Source organism: Dysidea avara, chromosome 6, assembly GCF_963678975.1.
Source record: "Dysidea avara chromosome 6, odDysAvar1.4, whole genome shotgun sequence".
Classification (NCBI taxonomy): domain Eukaryota; kingdom Metazoa; phylum Porifera; class Demospongiae; order Dictyoceratida; family Dysideidae; genus Dysidea; species Dysidea avara.
In genome coordinates, this window is record NC_089277.1 from 35,031,624 (window position 1) to 35,053,751 (window position 22,128).

Here is a 22,128-nt window from a genome sequence, read left to right on the forward strand (position 1 = left end):
ATGAAAAAAAAGGATAGATATAATAATGGTTGGGGGATATTTACAGGTAACTAGCTAGTGTGTGTGCATTTATTACAAAGTTTTTGTCATAGCATAAGGAGGGTGCCGGTCTGCTTTGTGGCTACATGGCGATAATGGTGTGTATTTGCCCACGCATTTTCGAAACTGGTCTATCCGTAAGTTGATGTGGCGAGGCTAAACTTCAGCAACCAAACCAGCTATGCTCTCGTCCTTCTAGCACATTAATACCTTATAATAGGTGAATGTAACACTAGTATCTAAGTTACCATACTTGCGTTGTGGCAGTCAAATCGAATACACAATTTTCATGCATTGTGGTAATGAACTGTAAGGTCACACTTACCAAAAATGGCCTATTGAGTTCAACAATATCACAGGAATCAATATATCACTAAATAGTATGATATCTACTTCAACAAACACAAGTCATTACCCATGATCTCTTGAGTCCTTACAACCTCCCCCCTTTTGTTGACTGGGCTTAAGGACAGTCACAGCACGATACCTGGCAGGAATCCTGACCTGGCGTCTTCAACCTCAGCTTCTGGGTACTCTGATCCAGTCTGTGCGCCATCAGTCTGTTGTTCACCATTGACTCAACATCTGTGAATCTTTCTCTGCCTTCGTAGCTTCTGACCATGTCCAAACCACGGTGAGGAGTCCTTTATGTCATCACTACACAAGGAAAGTCTCTGTCTCGACATGTTGATTACTTGTGCCTTTGAAACATTCTCCACCTTGATGACAGCATTTGTGGAGGTAACTGATTGAGCCACAAAAAGCCCCTTGAAAGACCAATCTAGACAGAACTGCAGTGCTGTCTTCAGCATTACTAGATCTCCAATCTTGAGCTCCTTAACTTTACTCCGCTGGTCATAACATTTCTTCTTTTGCTCCTTTTGCTTACTTTGGATATTCTTCTGAGCCAATATTCTGTTGCTTCAGCTCTTTTGCCATCTTTTTAGCAAACCCTGTCTCCACTTCACCACTGGTTAGGTGAAATCAAGCGATGTCGGTAGCTGTGAGTTCCTACCATACATCAAGTAGAATGGTGTCATATCTGTTGATGAATGGGCCTTGTCTGATAGGCAAATAATACCGGATCTAGCAAAGAATCCCACTTATGTCCACCCTTAGCAACTAACTTTGCTAGCATTTGCTTGAGGGTGCGGTTAAACTGCTCCACTAATCCATCCATCTGGGGATGGCCTCCAGAGGTTGGTAACTGTGTTAATCCAAGTAGGGATGCAGTCTCTCGTAATACGTCAGCAAGGAATTCCATGGCTCTATCATGGATAATTCTGGATGGCACACCATGCTTCCACGTTAAATCCAGAATACATCATGCAACATCAGTCTTGCGATCTGGAAGTAGGTACACCTCAGGCCACTTTGTAACGTAATCCTGTATCACCAGAGCATAACGATTTCCCCCTCTACTGTGGTCCACCTCAATGAAATCCATCCCAATGCATTCAAAGGGACCTCTGCAGAAATACTTACTAAAGCCGGTCGTTCACGGTTGCCTTGCCCACTGACAGATGCACACATGACACATGAAGAACACTTCTTGTAAATGTCACCCTTCATACCAGTCCAGTAGAAGTACTGACCAATAAGTTGGGACATCTTAACTGAAAAATCACCTGCATACGCCTCATTGTGATACTCATCCACTATCTTCTGCTTCAAGTGCTTTGGTACCACCACTCTGCGTCGATTTGGCACATCAACTCCCTTGAAGTACAGCACATCATCTACAAGGAAATAACCTTTTAAGCTAAATTACAAATTATCTTTGCCTCCTGAGGGTCATCAGGTAGTACCCTTGTCTTCAAGTAGCAATACAACTTGACTAACTCTGGATCTTGCTGCTGCTGTTGTCTTACCTGACTCAATATTCTATCACCAGGCTCTGATGCTGGGTGAAACTCCTGAGACATTTGCATCACCCTTCCCTCCTCCTGAGATGATGGTGGTGGGGCTCTTGAGAGGGCATTGGCCACTGTGTTGGCTTGTATTCCAGCGTCATCTTTGGCAGAAAGGGTGCCAGCTTCAAATACCATCTAGCTAACAAACCCTTCACTTGACTCTTCATGTGAGGTAAAAATGCAATCACCAAAGCCTGGTGGTCAGCATAAACAGTGAAGGTATTGCCTAACAAATACACTTCAAAGTGAGTAACTGAATACACCAATGCAGTAACTTCCAACTCAGTTGGTGCGTACTTGGCTTCAGCTGCATTTGTTTGTCAACTGGCATAGGCTACAGGGTGATGAAAGTCATCCTCTCCCATCTGTTCCAAAACTGCTCCAATTCCAAGACTACTAGCATTTGTCCATAAGTAGAACTCTAATGACAGATTAGGTGGGTGCAGAAGTGGTGCTGAGACAAGCAATTCTTTGGCCTTCTGGAATGCAGATTCACATGTACTGCTCCACTGGAATGGTACTGGTGTCCTTGACGTCTTGTTGATCCTTGTCAGTGCTGTCAGTGGTCTGGCTACTACTGCAAAATTTGGAAGATGTCTACAGTAAAAGTTAACAAGACTTTGGCCTTAGAAAATTCCTGCCTGCGTCAATCGTAGCATCATTTGGCAGTACTCCTTCTGTTGACAGTGTATGTCCTACGTACTCCACTTGTTCCTTAACACTTGCTCAGTTTCAACTTCAACCCAACTTCTTGCAAGCGATCCAGTACCTTCCTCAAATGTTCTAAGTGGTCAGCCATTGTCTTTGACACAATAAGCAGGTAGTCCAAGTAAACAAACACAAAGTTCCACTTCCTTCCACAGAACAGCTGGTTCATTAACCTCTGAAAGGTGGCTGGCGCATTAGTAAGGCTAAAGGGCATCCTCCTATATTGGAAGTGACCCATATGACACGTGAATGCTGCTTTCTCCTTGGACTCGGATGCATTCTAATCCCCTTCATCAGATCTAAAGTTGTGAACACCTTGCCTCCACATTGACCTACTTTGTCAATCAAGTCATCTGTCAGTGGGATGGGGTAACAATCCGGCACAGTGTCTTTGTTTATCCCCCTGTAATCAATGCACACTCGCAGACCACCATCCTTCTTGCGGACCAGCAATGATCAGGATGCATAGGGGTTACTAGAGGGTTCAATGCACTCTGCTGATAATAGCTTAGTGAGCTCAACTCCAACTCCTCTCTGAGAGCATATGGCAGCCGGCAGAGCAGTACACGGAAGGGCTGCATGGTGCTCCTACATCTGAATCTTATGCCCGATTAGGTCCACTTCTCCTAGTTCCTGATCTGTTAGAGTGAATACATCATGTTTAGCACACAGCAAATGTTATAGGGACTTACGCTTTTCTAGAGCACAAGCACAATGTTCACCATAAACAAGTCTTGAGCTTAACTCCTCCTGACGACTCTTGACAGTGTCTACAGTTACTCTTCTCATCATAGTGTCACTCTTCTGTTGCCAACATTCTCATTCAAGTCTACCACGTGTGCTTCTTTAAATTGTCCAACAAGATCTCCAACATTAGGGGTAAATTTCCCCAGTTGGTAAGACCCTCACTGACAGCTTCCAATTTAGTTGTACCATTCTGCTGCGCCATGGTCACACTTCCTTTGTGTCCTTCAGGGTGCATCTCAGTACCATTGGAATGGATAACACAAAAACCTAGACTCACCAAGGCATTTGTTCCGAGTATTATGCCACAATTAGCTACTTCTCCACTCCAGATCGGCTTCTCTGATGCCAGTACAAAACAGGGAATCTCCTTTACAACATCTGTCTCTTCTAGACACACATAGACGTACCAAGGAGATAGCTCCTAGTGCTGCACCAGTTGCTCCCATTGGCTGTGGTCCCATCTTCAGATTTAACTTGTGGCACTCATCCACAGTCCATCCACATTTCTTCCTACTTGCGCACCAGAGACACTTGTGCACCATGGTCTAGGAATCCTTTGACTCTCACTTTTTCAACTGCAAGATTCACCTTGTACGTTGGCCCTCTTGTATTAGCGGTGCCATCATTCTCTTTACCTCCAGCTGTCACAGCTAGCAACCAAGGATCAGGTTCCTTTGCCTCATCTGTTGTCAGGTCTTGCTCGTTACCCGACTCAGTGGTTTCAGCTGCAGATTCCTCCAGGTCCACCCAATGAGATGGCTTCTTACTGTCTGAGCAGAACTTGGCTAGGTGGTCCTTCTGTTTGTACTTAAAGCATTTGACACCCTCCTTGTTAATCTCACTGCCCTCATCTGGTTTTTTTTTGCTGCTCCAACATTGTGTGCAGGGGACTTGATCTATGGTGACCTTCCAAGTCGACTCGTGTATCACTACAAACTCACTACCGCTTCTTCATGACGCTCATCACTCCATCCACATTCAGTCCAACTGAATTCTATTCAAAAGTCCAACATTTCTTCTCTTCATCGTTAGATCACTGCGAGACACGATATATTTCGTGAATCAGCTTACCACTTTGCGAGGCACTATTTTGTGCACTAAAATATCGGACGAGTAGGCAAAACTTAAGATTACGTATAAAAACGCTCTAAACACTAGTGAGCATTACCAGAGAGTGCTATAAATTGCTTAAGGCTGATAACTTAGTCACAGATAGGGAATACACTTGGGAATGCATAATCTATGATTTTAACGAGGGTCAATAGTTTATGGTCATATGGTCACAACAAAATAACCCCGCCCAGGCTTTGAGACCCTTTATGATTTAGTGTACGCACCTTGAGGTACTGACATCCTGGCTCAGTAAGAACTCTTGTACTCTTGCGAACAGCAACGGTTTATCTGTAGAAACCTATATCTTACGACCCTGAACTTCCGGTACAGAAATCACGTGATTACCACACACCCACTCGCTTTGGATAGTTATAAAAACCGGAATCGAAACGGGAAACAAAACGAAATCAGCCTACGGTCTATAGCTAGTGGAGGACAATCACTATATTATACACAGTTACTCTATAATATATGCACGCACTGCCTGTTTATGCATCAAGCAAGATTCCAGGTGGCAGATTTCTCTACACGGCGCTTATCGATTAGAGATATCAAACGCCTGCTCCTATCCGACCCAGTATATAATCATAATCAAACGCCTGCTCCTTCTCGACCCAGTATATAATCATAATCATAATCCGAAGGGTCTGGGGACTCTACAATGGAGAAGTTCTGTGCTTGGGTAGGTGAGCGTTGATTGTCCCTTAACCACTTTCAGGCGTACCATAATAGCCACACTTTGACAGATGGCCATCTTACTGACCTACTTTCTGCATCTGACTCACTCCCCATCCGTGGTGAGTACAAACTGTGGATTTACCGGAACTATATTCTCTCACTGACACGGTTTCATTTGTGTGTTGATGCTGTCTCCAGGGGGACCATCTCCAAGTTAGAATCTATTGCCACACGGTTTCTGAAGAAATGGCTGAATTTGCCCCGGAGTGCTACACGAGTTATTCTGTACTACCCAGGTGTTTGTTGTCCTAGTATTTCTCATGTCTCCAGGGAGGCAAAACTAAGTTTGCTAGCCGGTGTCAGTGCCTCCTCTGACTTGCGGCTCCAGGAACTTAACCTCCATTTGCGTCTCGGGAATGTTGCTCTACAAATCCAAGACAATGACTATTCCATCCTGTCGATTGCTCAAAAACAATTATCTGCCTTCCCATCAGCTCGGTCGTTATATATTAAGGCTAAGCACCAGTTGTCAGATTCCATCAAAGCTCAATGCAAAGATCATTTACAGTCACTAACTACTGTTCAGTCAAAGTTTGAAAGTTCCACTGAACTAGAGAGCTCCTGTAAAACTTGGAACAGGCTACTGAAGGGATTCCACCCCGGTCAATTGTCATTCCTCCTTCGTGCAGCATCTGACACTCTACCCACCGCTGTGAATTTACAGAGACGGTCCATCCTATGTGAAGCAAAGTGTTTGCTTTGCGATTCACGGCGCCCAACAACTGCTCATGTTTTAAGTAGCTGCCCTGCAGCATTAAATCAACAGCGGTATACCTACCGTCATGATCAGGTTCTTCGTGTTTTGGCCACTAAACTTTCTGAAGCATTTGCTGACATCCCATTTGTTAAAGTGTTTGCTGATATACCTAATTTCCATGCTGACAATTCTCCACAGTCTACAATTCCGATGAGTCTCCTTATTACATTTTACCGTCCAGACATTGTAATATATAATTCCCAGAGTTCTTCCATCACTCTGTTGGAACTAACATGCCCTCTGGACTCCATCCATCACATCCAGTCTGCTCGCAATAGGAAGCAGAGCAAAACTGAGTATCTGCAGCTGTTGGCTGAATTTGATCGCCTAAATATTGCTAACTATTATGACACCATTGAAATCACGGTACTTGGTCATTTTCAAGTGTCTTCCATCAAGAATTTATCTAGTTTGTTAAACTTTGTTCAAGCTGATATAAGGATTTCGAAGCACATTATTAAGAAATGGTTAGATGCTGCTGCCTCTGCCAGTATCTCTGCCTCTCAGAGAATTTATCTAGCACGAAACTGTACAGAGTGGTGCACAAATTAGACAGTTTTATTTTTGTAATTACAGTAATTAGTCTTTTTTGTTGTTGTTTTTACCTTGCCATGCCCACAGTGTAGTCCTCTACTTTTTGTGTTCGCATGTTGTCCGAGGTTTCACATGCCTATTTGTTTTGTTGTACATCTTTTCATCACAATTGTTAATGATGGTTATCTACTACTTCATCCCTTTGGCTTCAGACTCGTCAACCCACTGCCTCGCCCGGTCGGCCTCGCCTACTGCAGCCAATCATCACCGCTTTAAAACGGTTTGTAATGATCAAGTAGATAGTTAGGGGGCATCTCCAAACTGATTTTGGTACGCTTAACGTCATAATGACGTTAGGGGGGAAGGGGGGTTCAGCCCATTACGTTATTATTTTTTATTAAAGCAGTTATAGTGTAAACAGCTATAGAACAGAGAAAGTGATATGATTAAGCAGCTATACTGTTTGTAGACTATGTTTTCAGGTAAAGAATATAAAGTTTTGTGCTTCTATTGCTAATGCATTGTCCTCTTATGAAAGTGGTCAGGGGACAATCAACGCTCACCTACCCAAGCTTAGAACTTTCTATTGTAGAGTCCCCAGACCCTTCGGATAGGAGCAGGCATTTGATATATCTAATCGATATTAGCACCATGCAGAGTAATCTGACCTGGAGTCTTGCTTGATGCATAAACAGTAGTGCGTGCATATATCATAGTGTAACTGTACATAATACAGTGATTGTCCTCCACTAGACTGTAGGCTGATTTCGTTTCATTTCGATTCCGGTTTTTATAACTATCCACTTGCTTTCTTCTGCGAGTGATCACATGATTTACCTTTATTTCTAAAAGGTATGCTTTACAGCTTTATTCTGCCCCCGGGAGATAGCTACAGTGTTAGCTATGCAATATTTCCGATATTGAAAAAATGTTTTTCAGATTTTGATATTTGGATGAGATAGCTAGCTATATCACGTGAACTGTATTTTGAGAGGAAACCATAATTACAGAAAGTATGATAGTTCTCGGTCACATGCGACCACGTGTATGGTTCTAAGAAAGAACCTGCGTGGGCATGGCAAGGGTGTGAACATAAAAATAAAAAGAAGCTATATAAATTAGTTAATACTAGTCACATTCAGCCACTCTTTATTATTCCTTGCCAAAAATATCCTCTCAGAGGCTAGAACACTTTGATAGGCAGCATTTTCTGTACAGTAGATTTGAACTTAATTACAAGCTTTGGATATATATATATAAAAATCGTTGCTACGTTTTTCACCTATGTGTTGATGCAGTGTCAAATGGTACGACTTCACAGATGTAATCAACTGCCACTCGTTATCTGAAGAAGTGGTTGAACCTCCTCGCAGTGCAACATAGAGTATTATCCTGGTGCTTGCTGTCCTAGTATTACACACATTTCCCTAGAAGTCAAGCTAAGCTTACTAGCTTGTGTCAGTGCTTCTTCTGACCATCGCCTTCAAGAACTAGGATAAGTAGGATTGCAATTGCAGCTTGCGAGAGTCTCTTTACAAATACAAGATGATGACTACTCTTTGCTGTTGTCTGCTCGTGAGCAACTATCTTCAATCTCAACTGCTCAATCTTTGTATGTTAAAGCTAAGCATTTATTATGTAACAACATCAAGTCCCAATGTGATACCCATCTGCAGACACTTTCAATCCAATGTAAGTTTAGAGATTCTGCTGGAAACATGCAAGACATGGAACCGGCTGATGTCTGGTTTCCATCCTGGGCAGTTGTCTTTCTTTTGCGAGCTGCTTCAGATAGCTACCTTACCAACTGCAGTTAACTTAAGGCGTTGGTGTGTTCAATTTGATGTTAAGTATACTTTGTGTGACTCAACTTGTCCTACCACAGCTCACGTCCTAGGTGGCTACCCTGTTGTCTTAGCACAACAGAGATATACATACCGTCATGATCAAGTTCTTCACCTTCTGGCCTCTAAACTCAAAGAAATGTTTAGTGACAATCCATCTATCCATGTTTTTGCTGACCTTTAGGATTTACGAGCTAGTGAAGCACCTCAAGCCACTATTCCATCTACCTTACTAATCACACCTTACAGGCCAGATATCGTTGTATATAACTCAGGAAAACCCTCTGTTGCTTTACTTGAACTAACCTGTCCTCTAGACTCAGAACACAACATTCAATCTGAAAACAAAACAAAGCTCAGTATCATCAACTGCTTGTGGAATTTGATCACTTACAGGCTGTCGGGCCAAAGCGACGTTGAGCAGTGAAAAAATCAAGTCTGTATCCTTAGCCGTTATCGAGTTACACTTGTCTGAAGGCATAAGTCAGTTACTTACTTACTTACATAGTCAGTTAGTAGAAAATTCCGCCAAATAAAAATTTTTGTAATTCTGTAGCAACTTGTTGAAAGCATTTTGGATCAGTCTGAAAGCTTGCTAGATCCTCAAAGGGGTCATTTGGCCACTCTTTAGGATCAGCACCAATTGACCTTATTCAAGTAGAGCCAAGACTCCCATCAATTAAGCGGTAACTCTTATTGCTTTTTTTTCTCCTCTTTTCTTTGACAATAACAAGAAAAAAATTTTTTTTGACAATAACAAGGATGTCAAGAAACAACAAATTAAAAGTACAAAGAAAGGAGAAAAAAAGTTTCACCTCACCAATACTGCCTCATCGTCGTCAGGGAAAATTGAGGCTGGTTTTTGGGTGATGTTATTTCGTGGGCCATGCCTACTCCTTTGTGGTCCCTACTATACAGTTAGGCCACTCCAAGTCATACCTTAGTTTCTGGTCACTCCCAAGCCTACAAATGGATGCGGGCGGGCGGATGATCAGGACTTCAGGACTATAGATTCTACTGTGACAATATACTGTATGGTATTATTATTTGCTCAATTTAGCAAATTCATGTTGATTTTGTTTTTAGTCAAACTTAACCAACAACATAAGTAGTTGACTAGTTGTGCTTCGGCAAAAAATGCACTAGGAAAGTTGTTGATGGATCATGGCTAGCTATACACTGATGTATAGCATTTAAGTATATTTATTTATTTATTTAGAATATACTATAGGAAATGTTTTGCTCATGTAGCTACTTATGCAATCCAAGTGAAATAAATGTCTCATTAGCTATGTCAGGAAAGTATTACTATGACTTATAGCTAAGTTGTTCAAATGATCATGCATGATCCAAAATGAAACTTAACTTCTATTTTCACATCAGAAATTCTTCATTCAAATGTGAAGCCTTAGCCCACTAGCTATGCGTTTCCAGCCTTCTATTCAGTAAACCTTGAGGAAAGTAACTGTCAAAGTTTTGAGTCATTGAGTGCTCCAGACTAGTGTTCTTTAGTGATCATCTGGGAATGTTTAAACTATAAGGGTTTATACTTGCCAATCTAATTTTAGTTATGGAAAAGTTTAAGTTTAATTAAGCTCACCGAATGTTGCCGGCTTTCCATACCCCTGTAGTGTTCAGTGATAAGGAATTTGAAGTTACTAGACTAATCATTAGAGGACTACATTTGAATTATAAAGTTAAAGCTATGGCCCATCTGCATGGGCTAGTAGTTAATACTACTGAAATTACTTTGGTTATACAGAAGCATTAGTAACAGTTATAATCTGAACAGCTGTGATTCCTGAGCACACCAGCAGGGCTGACTGCTCAGTAAACAATAATAATAATAATAATAATAAAAGCTATATAATCAAGGACAAAACTAGCTATAGTTAATAACATTTTATTAGTGTGGCATATATACCTAATATTAGAGTTAAGAGTAGTGTGACTGCTCTATTGGAATTCCTGACTGCTCTATTAGAGTATCTCGATCTTTTGCAGTAAAAAATAAGTGTCTTGCTGGGTCACATGCACTTAAGCACCTGTAATATTAATAATAGTCCTCATAAACTAGGGTTCCAGGTTTACCATGCGGGCGGGTGACCAGAAACTAAGGTTTGACTTGGTGTGGCCTTACTATCGTACTGTATATGTATCGCTGTGGTGGTTGGTCTGTAAGCTATACTGCCAGTTGATATGTGATGAACTGTTTACATTGTTGGTTCTCGTAGGTTCAGTAGCTTGATGCTCGGCTACGACGATCGCCAGTGGATGCCTGCCCTACAAGTTTAATAGAATAGCATATAGCTAGTAAATGTTTGCATGCATGCAAGCAGCATTTGTTTACACTATAGCATAGGTAGCTGTAAGCCTTGTGTGCATAGACTTTTCATATTTTTCTTTGATAATGTCGTGAGTTGATGTTATGCCCAACCATCAAATATTGAATATTGGCTGGCTACGCCTGATAGGCATAGAATGCTACGTTTATTTGCCCTCAAAAATTGCGAATGCGCCTCAAGTTTTGATGATGTAATAAAGTGCCACGCCTTAGCGCGCACATGGTTTATAGCTACCAGTATCGTAAAAAATTCTTGGAAACGATACTATCGCGATACCGTGATCACCGCGGTGTTCTCCACTAATATTCGTATTAGCTAAGTACTGTAAACATGATGCTGCTGTTTTAGCTCCAGGGAAGATCGAGATACTCTAATAGAGCAGTCACCTATTACTCTAAGAGCAGAAGTAATGCAAACATAAAATGTGACTGGGCCTGCGAAAATAGGGCATGTGGGCACATGATTTTTGCCTACTTTTTCAAACTTTCATCACTCATAACTTTTTGTACCATTATGCTATGGCAATGCAAATTTTAGCTCTTAGTAAGGATTTAATTGGCTTTATGATGCAAGTTACAGAATGGAAATATTCTGTTCCAGTACTGAGATATGACCAGAAAAGTGATAGGGTGTAGTTTGTGCCGACATGCCCTGTCACAAATTATTACTTAGAATTTTATTGAGGAAAGAATATTTCTGCACATTGTAGCATTATAATAAAATGTGCATGTGTGATGCAAAACTTGAGTATGAGCTTTTATTCATGTACGGGAATCTGTAGAACTCCAGAATTTATGTCATGCACTTGGGTGGGTGCATAAGACACATTCTCACAATGCTTAATTGTAGGTCTATGTAATGTCTATATCTCCATGTATAGTTCAATGAATGGTACATACCATGTACACGTAATTTTGCATATCCATTCATGTTGCTGCAGGTTATATCACTTGCATAGGTAGGTGTACTTTCATAGTAGAGCATCTGTCAAAATAATGAAAACAATATTGTGATAATATCGTGATATTTTTTCCATGAGATATCATGATAGTAAAATTTCAATATCGCCCAGCCCTACTACGTATATATATATACCTTTGAAAAATATAATAACATACAACTGTGTAGCTAAATGTTATTCAACTAAAGCTATTTGTCATTCACACTTTTCAGATCCCATCTAGCTGCTAGGAGGCTTAGGAGGAGTTTGACTGTTGGCCATTCCAAACAAGATTCGCCATAATCCATCATCATCCTTGCGCCAAATCATGGCAACACTATATAAACATAAATAGAACATTTCAAATTCACTTATGCACTTGTATTCCTCAGTAAAAAAAAGCTGTGAAATCAAGTTACCTTAAGGTGACTAAATTTAGTGATTTTGTATATTGGCGAAATTAGCGCATACAAAATTTAGCGATTTTATGAATTATTTGTGAATTGATGTAATTAACTAACCATACATTTTGCAGGTTTAGCATGTACTAGATTTAGCGAAAAAATAAAATGGCTAAATTTAGTCACCTTAAGGTATAAAGACAAGAAACGGCTGGAATCATGGTGCCAATCAATTATAATAATTGCTGTGCATTATTCAGAAAAAGAGCTTTATATTATTGTGTTTGAATTTCCATAAGCAGCAAAATTGAGAAATGTCTAAAAAAGTAACTTAGTAGAACATCATACCAACGTGCATGATTAGAGACTGAATGCCGGGTAGCACAGGCATAGCAGGATAACCTTCTTTAGTTGTTAGTGATGTGAAATTACTTTCCAGGTGCCTATCATACAGTACAATAGTAACTGTATATTAGGGTTCATGGAGGATCTCAAGTTTTTCTGGCAAAAAATTATTACCCCAAAAGCCAGCCTCACAATGCCTTGGCAGTATTGGTGAGGTACAAACAAGCCCCAAAGTGTCTTCAGAGTGGCCAAAAAACACTTGAGATAAGTTGCAACAGAATTTTAAATTAAAAAAAAATCTACTAATGACTGCCCGCCCGCCTGCCTGTCTGATGCCCTCAGACAAACGTAACTCAACAACTGCTAAGGCTACAGGCTTGATTTTTTCTCTGTTAGATGTTGCTTCAGCCCAAGTGGTGCCTTTTTTTAGGAAACTGCTGTATGTACAATGCACACATCATGGACCTACCTTCATCCTCCTTTGTGTCCCATTTCTTTTCACTGACAGTGTAAGGTGGTGACTTACGGTAGTGCATATGGCTTCCTCTCTGTTGACTATCGCATTTTTTATGAAAATAGTTTTGTGTTTTCCATAGTGATCGAAAAGTGGTTTCTTGTACTCTTCCTCGTCTGTAATGCTGCATAATGGGCTGAAAATGGATGAAAACAATGTATAATGGCACCTAATTATAGATGGTTGGGCACATGCTCAGATGCAAAATTAATTGTATGGTATGTCTTGACACAATTCTTCCTTTTGATACAGTATGTTGGGTGGGGTTTACCAGCCATAATTATGTTATATGAAATTAAACAAGTAAAAGGAAAAATTGTGACTGGGCCTGCGAAAATAGGGCATGCGGGCACAAACTACCCCGCCACATAACATCTCATATCTCAGTGCTGGGATGGAATATTTTCATTCTGTAACTTGTAGTGTAAAGCCAATTAAAGTTTTAATAAGTGCTGAAAATTTCATAACTTGGTAAAAATCGAACACAAAATTATGATGCATCAACTTTGAAAAAGTAGGCAAATTTTATGTGCCCACATGCCCTATTTTCGCAGGCCCAGTCACAATTAAGAAACTTAAAATTGGATTAGGAATCAAAGAAAAAAGTAGTGGAATAGCTATAGAAGTAGTGAAACCACAGAGGTTGCCTATACCTGCAGATATATTACTAGTGGACACTTAATCCCTAATTCAGTCATAGTTATAGACTGAAATTACTTTGCAGGTGTCTCATTAAAGTAGCTTTAGTGCTGTTTTTTTTTTTTTAACAGTAGAATAGCAACCTGTTCCATGTAATAAGAGTACAGTGTATACACCACCAACATAAAACACTATATTTGAATGTAATGTAACTGAACTATTGTATGTATGTACCGTAATTTGTTTATTTTTGTGCAAAAAAAATTTTGTGATAAAAATTTCCATGATATACATGTTCGTGTAAAAATATTTTATGCGATTTATGTGAATGACTGCTCTACTAGAGTAGTTTGATCTTACGCAAAAAAAAATTGCATAAGAAATTTTCATACAAATTTTGCATAAGAAAATTATCTTACAACACAAAAAAGCAAATTACAGTATTTCTTTGTCTGTACCACAAACTATAATTATAACCAAGGCATGAGCATTTGTATTGATTCTAATTAATGCCTGAAGAGTGCGATAATCCATGTCAATTACACTGGTAGCAGAGGATGGCTAGTAAACACATTAGTATACTGAAGTCTTTTACTGTGCCCAAGAGTGGTTCCAGTGTTTCAAAATTTGTATCACTGTGAATGAGTGAACAAAGTTATTGAAACTTCCCATGTTGTTGGAAGGAGAGGCACTGGTGGTATGGTTGGAATTATCTATGGAGAGTGTGGACAGACTTTAATATTATGTAATGCATGTGTGATTGTAACCTATATTTAGTAACGTGTGTGTCAGATAGAATTATATATGTGTCTGAGTTGTAACACGTGTTTGTATACTGTCAATGATTCAATTATTTTATTAATGTCTGAACCCAAGTCTTCAGGAGTGGGATGGCAGCAATACAATTACAAACTCCAGATTGTTTTGATTTCAAGATGCCAGACGAGTGGCCTCGATGGAGAAAATGATTTGAACAATTTCGCATTGGATCAGGACTTAGCTCCCAGTCAGAAGAAAGACAAATAAACACTCTTCTTTATTGTCTAGGCGAAGACACCGAAGACGTTCTCATGTCCACTGGGATTTCTGACGATGATAGAAAAAAGTATTCCCAAGTTTTGGTTAAGCTCGACACTTTCTTCCAACCACGTAAGAACGTCATATTTGAAGGAGCACACTTTAACAGGTGCCAGCAAGCAGAGAGAGAATCCGCAGAACAATTTATCGTAGCGTTGCACAACCTCGCCAGCACATGCAATTACGGAACCCTCCATGATGAAATGACAAGAGATCATCTCGTGGTGGGAATCAGAGATAGAGCATTGTCCGAACAACTACAGCTTGACCCTGAGCTAACATTAGACAAAGCTAAAAAGATGATACAGCAAAAAGAAGCGGTCAAAGATCAACAGACAGTTTTAAAGGGGGACACAAACCTTGATGCTCTCAGAGGACAAGTCACAAGTAGTTGAAGACCACAGCAGCCATTCTCCTCTTCCAAGTCCAACACAAGATATAGCCATGGCACCAAGCAGTGCATGCGGTGTGGCAAACCTACTCATCCATGTGACAAGTGTCCAGCAAGTGATGCAACATTCCACAGATGCAACCGCAAAGGACATCATAGTTACCAGTGCCTATCAAAGACAGTCTTTGCAGCTCACCAAGATGACGTGACGTTTCAACAAGACACCATTATCAGTGAAGAAACAATGGTGCAACACTACCTTGATGCTATTAGAACGTCACAAGAGACATCCTGGTCTGTAAAACTCCACACTAAATCACACGAAGTCACCTTCAAGATTGATACAGGTGAAGAAGTAACTGCCATCTCTGAAAAGGTTTACCAAGACCTCAAGTAGCCAACCTTGTAGAAGCCAACTAAATTTCTGCATGGCCCAGGGCAAAACCCACTCCCTGTGGTTGGACAATTCCAGGCAACACTGCACCACGGCCAAAACCCCTTCCCTCAATAAATCTTCGTCATCACAAAAATCTCAAGAACAATCTGTCAGGCCTGCCAGCTATAACCGTTTTACACCTGGTAGCACGGCTGGATTCCACCTAACCAAAAGTGGTTGTGTATTCTCCTTTAAAGGATGGAGCATACTGTAAAATATATGTTCCTTCTGGAATAGAGGAGAATTCATCAAGACTAGACCCCTTATAATGGAGTCTCCACTGATATTTTGGACAACTGCTTGTGATAAGTTGAACAAACATACCTTAAAATCACCTGGACATAAAACTGCAACAATTAAATGTGAGAATGTTATTACTATTATGAAGGCAGAGCAAACTTTGATAGATTCACACTTTAACACAACTACTGCTATGAATATAGACTGCAACAAACAACTGTTGGCTTCTATTATTGAAACTATACTTTTTGTGGCCACCAAAATATTTCACTTAGAGGAAATCAAGAATCTTCTAATTCAAACAACCCAGGTAATTCTAAGTCCTTGTTGCAATTTTGAGTTGACAATGAAAGAACACTTTTCTACTGCTCCTGGAAATGCTCAATATACTTCCCAAGGTGACATAGTCTTTTTGATTAAAAGTCAAATGCAAAAAAAACATGTTTGGTGATATTGAAGCATGAAGTAAATTGTTTGCTGTCATTGCTGATGAGTGACATAGGGACTGTTCTAACAAGGAACAGATGTGTCACTGGTGATTAGACTTGTTGATGCAAGCAAGAAAATTTCTTTTTTAAATGTGAATTTGGTACAAATGGAGCACAGTTGGCTGAATTAATTGAGCATACCTGTCATAAAGCCATGAAATTAGACATGGCAAGATGTAGGGGACGAGGGTGTGATTGTGCCAGGAATATGGTTGGGGAGTGTAGAGGAGCTGCCAAACTTATCAGAATAAACTTTCCTAAAGCACTGTAATTTTACTGTGCATCACATAAGCTCAATTTGTGTGTTGCACATATGTGCAAAATAACTAGTGTAATGAATATAAAGGATGTGATAACATGCTTTGCCAGTTTTTTTCAATGTCTCTCTCCTAAAAGGCAGAATGCACTGGAAGAATGCATTTCAAAATATCCGAACACTTTGAAAACTAAGTTGCTTCCACTGTGTAGAACCTGTTGGGTAGAGAGAATAGATGCACTCGAAACAACACTTAACCTTCTCGAAGAAATTATTGGTACATTTTCACATATTTCAGATAATTCTGATAGAAGTTGGAATCAAGAGAGTGCTATTCGAGCATTTTCATTGGTTAAAAGAATTGATTTTAAATTTGTCACTAATTTATTGATTGCTCAGAAAGTAATTGATTTTACAGCAGGTATTACCACCTCACTACAAAAGAGATTTAGTCAATGTAAATGAACAGATTCAGCTAGTAATCAGAACCATTCAAGATATTCGTAAAAATGTATCAAGCTTCCAATAATGATTGCCATAAACAAGCAGCAGAGAAGATTAATGTAAAGGTAAAATCACACAGTGACCCGTGCAATGTAAATGTTGTAGTTTTCTGTAGTCACATTTTTAGAAGACCATATTGTATATATATATATGAAGCTAATTTTAGTGATTGAGACTATATTGGTACCTCTCATGAAGGACTCACCAGAGTCCAAAATTATTGTTCTGACAATATGTCTGAACATAATTATGCCAAAGTGTTTGGACATCTCAACTTTTGGTCTGACATAGCCAAGTTCAATATAGTACTGAAATAAGTAATAACTATAAAGTGACAGACAAGTAAGTGACAAAACCAATATCAATAAAATACAAAGCAAAAGTACAAAACCCAACCATCCCAGTCATCTATTATAAACTGGTCTAGCTCCTCATCCTCCTTATCAACATCTTCATCACCAGCACCATATTCCTCTTCATTACCAACACCATATTCCTCTTCATCACCACTACCACATCACATTCCGATGTACCTGTCTGCTATAACTTCTCTTGGACATTCGTGTAGCATGCTCCACCCACCAAAACACTGCAGAGCAGACTGCTAACCTAGCTACAATAGGTAATAGTTAGCTAACACTAAAGTGGTACCAAGATGTGGGCCAGCTATTCTTGCTCTCTAAGCATGCCAGCCTTAGCTGCACACCCATATTGTGAACATACAAAACTAGAATTAACATTAACTTAGTAAATTTCCCAAATAACACAATGAGTAACACGAAGAATAGCACACAAACTTTTTCATTCAACAAAGAACTGGGGCAAGAGCAACATGAAGGGTATGTAAATACAACTTTTGGCACAGCAAGGGAAATTTTTTCATACGTAATATTTGGCACTTGCTCACGTGCTCATAGAATTTTCTCACACCCTATTCAGGCACCACTTCAAAACATTCCAATAGGCAATCCCTGGGGAAACGTTAGCTGTTCGCAATATCTTGTAAGAATCACCACTACGTACTGGTTATCATACTTTCTTAAATGGGTTGATGCAGTGGCAGAGGAAGTAGTTGGTATGAGGGGGGAGCAGAAATGAACTGAGGCACTACATTGTCTCTGGCTTGGTAAGGTGAGAAAAGAAAAAAAAGGTCACAGCCAGCTGACAATAGCTGCCCACCTCACCAGCTACGCATTATAGCTGATAAACTATATAAAAACCCTTACACTGCTCTAATACTGTGACTGCTCTATTAGAGTATCTCGATATTTATCACGGTTTTCAGCCCCACTCCAAGAAGGATAATTTCGGCATGATATCATTCTGAAGGGGGGTTCAGCTCCCTAGCCCCATCCCCCCCCCTTTCCACTGCCTATGGGTTGATGCTGATCCACTCTGTGACCAGACAGCAAATTTAATCAGTGATGCGATCATAAAGTTATGCAGTAACTTTGGTATTCCAACAGTCGTACACTCAGAAACGTTGAAAGTTGTCTTTTTTCTTAAGTGCTGCAAGGCTTTGGTATCCAGAAGTCAAGAACCATGGCCTATCATCCCAAAGGAGATGGAATGGTTGAAAGTTTTAATCATTCTATATTGCAAATGCTCAGATGTTATGTGGATCAAGAAGATGATTGGGAGCATTATTTGCTATTGGTACTGTATACACTGTATGCATATAGAATGACACAGCACTCCTCAACAGGAGTATCTCCATTTCAATTAATGTTTGGACGTCAGCCACAACCCTCACCATTTAAACCACCAACAGCCTTTGATCCAAACTAGTACACTGCAGAGCTACAGGCTAAGTTAACACTCTTGCAAGATTCAGTTCATACAAATTTGGCTTCTGCTGCACAGAGCTAAGTTTCACTATTCCAAGACTAAATCCTTTCAACCAGGAGATCCAGTCTGGCTGTCTGTCCCAACAAGTGGCAAATTACAACCTAGATGGCAAGGCAAGTAGAACTTGAGTCTCCCGTTAATCTGAAGGTAACAAATGGGAGTGGTACAATGACTGTGTTCAACATCAAAGTATACCACAGACTGATAGCACAATACAAACATATGGACAGTCTTCAGTATTTCCACAAGTCTCGCATTATGTCATAGAGTCTGCTTATGAATTAATATGCTATCCACAGTGGAACAGGAGACCACCGAACTGGTTTCAGCCTTTGTTGCCAAACTTAGGACAAACTTTTGAGATGGGGGGACTATACGTATTGTAATGTAACTGAACTATTATTCCTTCAAAGGTGTAAATATTGGGATGTATTATTATTCTATCCATGCGTTCACGAACCTCAGTGTTATCAATTGCTGTACTGTGTAGACATATAGAACTACTTATGCAAATGTAAAGCTTAACAAGCTGCTTTGTGTACAAATGGTGCTATATTACATCACAAAATCAGTCATCTAAGGTTAAGCTGACTGTTACCAAAAACACTTGGTTAAACATTTGGAATTTGAAAGTATATAGAGGAAAAGCAGATTTATAGAGTACAAAGAGATATGTTGATGTGACGTAATGATTCATATATGTATAACTGATCAGGAACAATTTAACACTACATGTTTCTTACTTCTTCGTATCCATTACTTTGTTGTCTTTGTCCAAAGCTTGACTTTCATGTGTGTCAAAGATATATTCACCCATCGGACGCTGTTCTTCATTAGAAACCTTTAATCCTACAACTCCAAATTTTGAAAATTCCTTAGCTACTCCTTTTACAGCTGTAAAATTGATACAAATTTATTACAAAATTATGGCTTTGTTCTACAAAGCCATTCATTACAAATATATGTACACCATAGGCATAGATATGATAGGGCATGGGTGGGCATTTGCGCTACCATCAAAATTGCTAGTTTCCAGCCGTTCTAAGCAAGACTTCGGGCAAACTAACACACCATATTTAGTATACATACCACAAAGTTTAATTCGTACAACTAGAATATTTAAAAAGTAATAGTTTAGGGATCCAAACGATAAAAGTAATGAAACAAGAGGTGAATGATGGTATACAGTATAGCACTAATAATGTAAAGTTTAGTCTAGATTGATCCCTTGTTGCACTCACCAGCTCGTCCTTTTAATGGTACACTCCCAGGAAGAACGAGTGTACAATCCTCAGTGTAGAGATTGGCAAGTGCGTCAAAGTCCTGATCCATAAACGCAGCAACCGTCTTCTTTAGTGATTCCAACATTGCATCCAATTCAGCTGTAGGTGATACAGTATATACATGTTGTATGTATGACAAGCTATATTGAGGGCATTTATTATAACTACAGATTATGGGCCTGGGATAGAAAATCTTTTTTTAATGTGTGCACTACTCCTCACCTATAGTTCCACTGACACTTTTTACAAACCCACTTATAAACATCTGTAGAAAAAAGGTTGTATACTGCGGGTGTATAGTAGCACATGGCAACTTCGTAACTTGAAGCAGAACCACCTAATCATTGATTGTTATTGAGGAGTAACACAATTTTGTACTTCAATGGTAGGGTGCGCAATATGAAGAATAATTATTGATATCCTCCAATCAACTATACCTAACTATTGTTATGTACGTAACTGTAACATGAATAACACCAGTGTAGTAGAACAGTTTGTCACTTCATTCTGGTAGAAGACAACAGAAGTGTCTTATAATCACTTGAGTTTTGCTACTGCATTTTGTAGGGTTCTTCGTATTAGAGTTGCACCGATAAGAAAAACAGCATGTTCAATATTATATTGGTTATTTAAATACCAATGCCAATGCCTGAGACACCGTAGATTCTCTAAAAATTTGGCATAAATAAATTAATTCCATTCGTGTCTGGCCGAACAATTAGGAAAAAATGTACCAACCCAGTGCTATTGTCGAATTTTTAGGGATCTATCCCTAATACAGTCTGCACGCTTCATGGCTATGTTATTTGCGATCCGTTTACAGCTTACTTTATGAATTTTTTTCTACAGGGACCAACAGGAATGCTTTGAGGCAGAGTTGATGATACCACAACACTCACTTGGCCGCAGCGCTATATACTATGATTGCCTACATTATCCAGGAGGGATGGTCAATGTCAATACTACATCGCTTTTGAATGCAATCACCCAGACGTAATATTAAGGATTTCAACAAGTAATAAAAAATAGAAACCACAATCAGTAATATTATTGAACTATCTCGTGATAAATCTCGCTATCAGATGCTGCATAAAGTGTTCCATGGCTTAACAAAGTGTTATCTGTGGGGGTATCGTGTTAAAGGAGATGTGGGGCCAGGAGAGCTGTGAACAGAAACGAAGATCGTTGTGCGGTAGCCGTGATGTCACACGATGATATTGTTGAGTACGTTCCCTGAACAATTTCACACTTGGTACTTCATCCAGCATCGAGGTAGCATATTGTGTAAGGTCAGCCGAAATTTAGAGCACATTGCATTCAAAGCACGGGGAGTGCCGAATATTTAGAGATGCCGAAATTTTAGGGAATCTACGGTAGTTTTAATTTATAGCACTTGTTGAAAATTTTTAAAATTGAATTTAACGGACAGTAAGTTAACTGTGAAATAAGAGACTATAATTACTTTTGTACTTGTACAAGTTCATACTAGTGTTGTTCCAATATCAGCTAGTTATTACAGTTCTAGTTCCAGTTTTAGAACCATAATTTAAAAAAATACAGTTCAAGTTCTAGTTCTACCGTTCTAAAATCATAACCTTTAGAATTACAATTCTAGTCAGGAACCATGACATTTACAATTATTCTTCAATTTCTATAGAACAACACTTATTTTCACTTAAGTATTACTTACTGTCATACGTTGTACAAGATCCTTGACACCATTCAATCACGTCTATACCCTCAATAATCACATCCTAAATCTATCTGATCAACATACTTACTTGGGAGTAATCCTTAATACATCACTATCTTGGTCACCACACATTTCTAGTATTGTTACTAAAGCATCTAAAACACTTAATTTCCTGAAACGTAACTTAAACAAATGTTCAGAACAAGTTAAAGAATCTGCTTATCTAACAATGGTCAGGCCACAACTAGAATATGCATCTGACGTCTGGGACCCTCACCAAACTGGAGATATTGTAGAGCTAGAAAAAATACAACGAAGAGCAGCACACTGGATAA

At 39.5% G+C, this 22,128-nt stretch overlaps 1 protein-coding gene and 1 long non-coding RNA gene across 5 annotated transcripts in view; both read right to left on the reverse strand.

The window, feature by feature from the left end:
• LOC136258179 (uncharacterized) overlaps nt 1–22,128 on the reverse strand; it is a 53,401-nt gene that overhangs the window by 17,095 nt on the left and 14,178 nt on the right. Inside the window, exons 2-7 of one of the 4 annotated variants that reach the window (XM_066051502.1) lie at nt 22,022–22,091; nt 21,882–21,965; nt 21,791–21,832; nt 20,059–20,199; nt 19,561–19,711; nt 11,638–12,015 (exon numbers count right to left, since the gene is read on the reverse strand). In XM_066051502.1, coding sequence (XP_065907574.1) covers nt 11,638–11,664 — 27 coding nt within the window. In that variant the 5' untranslated portion in view covers nt 11,665–12,015; nt 19,561–19,711; nt 20,059–20,199; ... (1 more) ...; nt 21,882–21,965; nt 22,022–22,091. Of the gene's footprint in view, nt 1–11,637; nt 12,016–19,560; nt 19,712–20,058; nt 20,200–21,790; nt 21,833–21,881; nt 22,092–22,128 lie in introns of all 4 variants that reach the window. The other 3 variants (XM_066051501.1, XM_066051500.1, XM_066051504.1) reach the window with 3 other exon arrangements.
• LOC136258180 (uncharacterized) lies at nt 347–4,871 on the reverse strand. The gene is made up of 3 exons (XR_010702606.1): nt 4,745–4,871; nt 3,685–4,443; nt 347–3,629 (listed from the first exon to the last, which is right to left on the reverse strand). It is a non-coding gene; the product is annotated as an uncharacterized lncRNA (long non-coding RNA).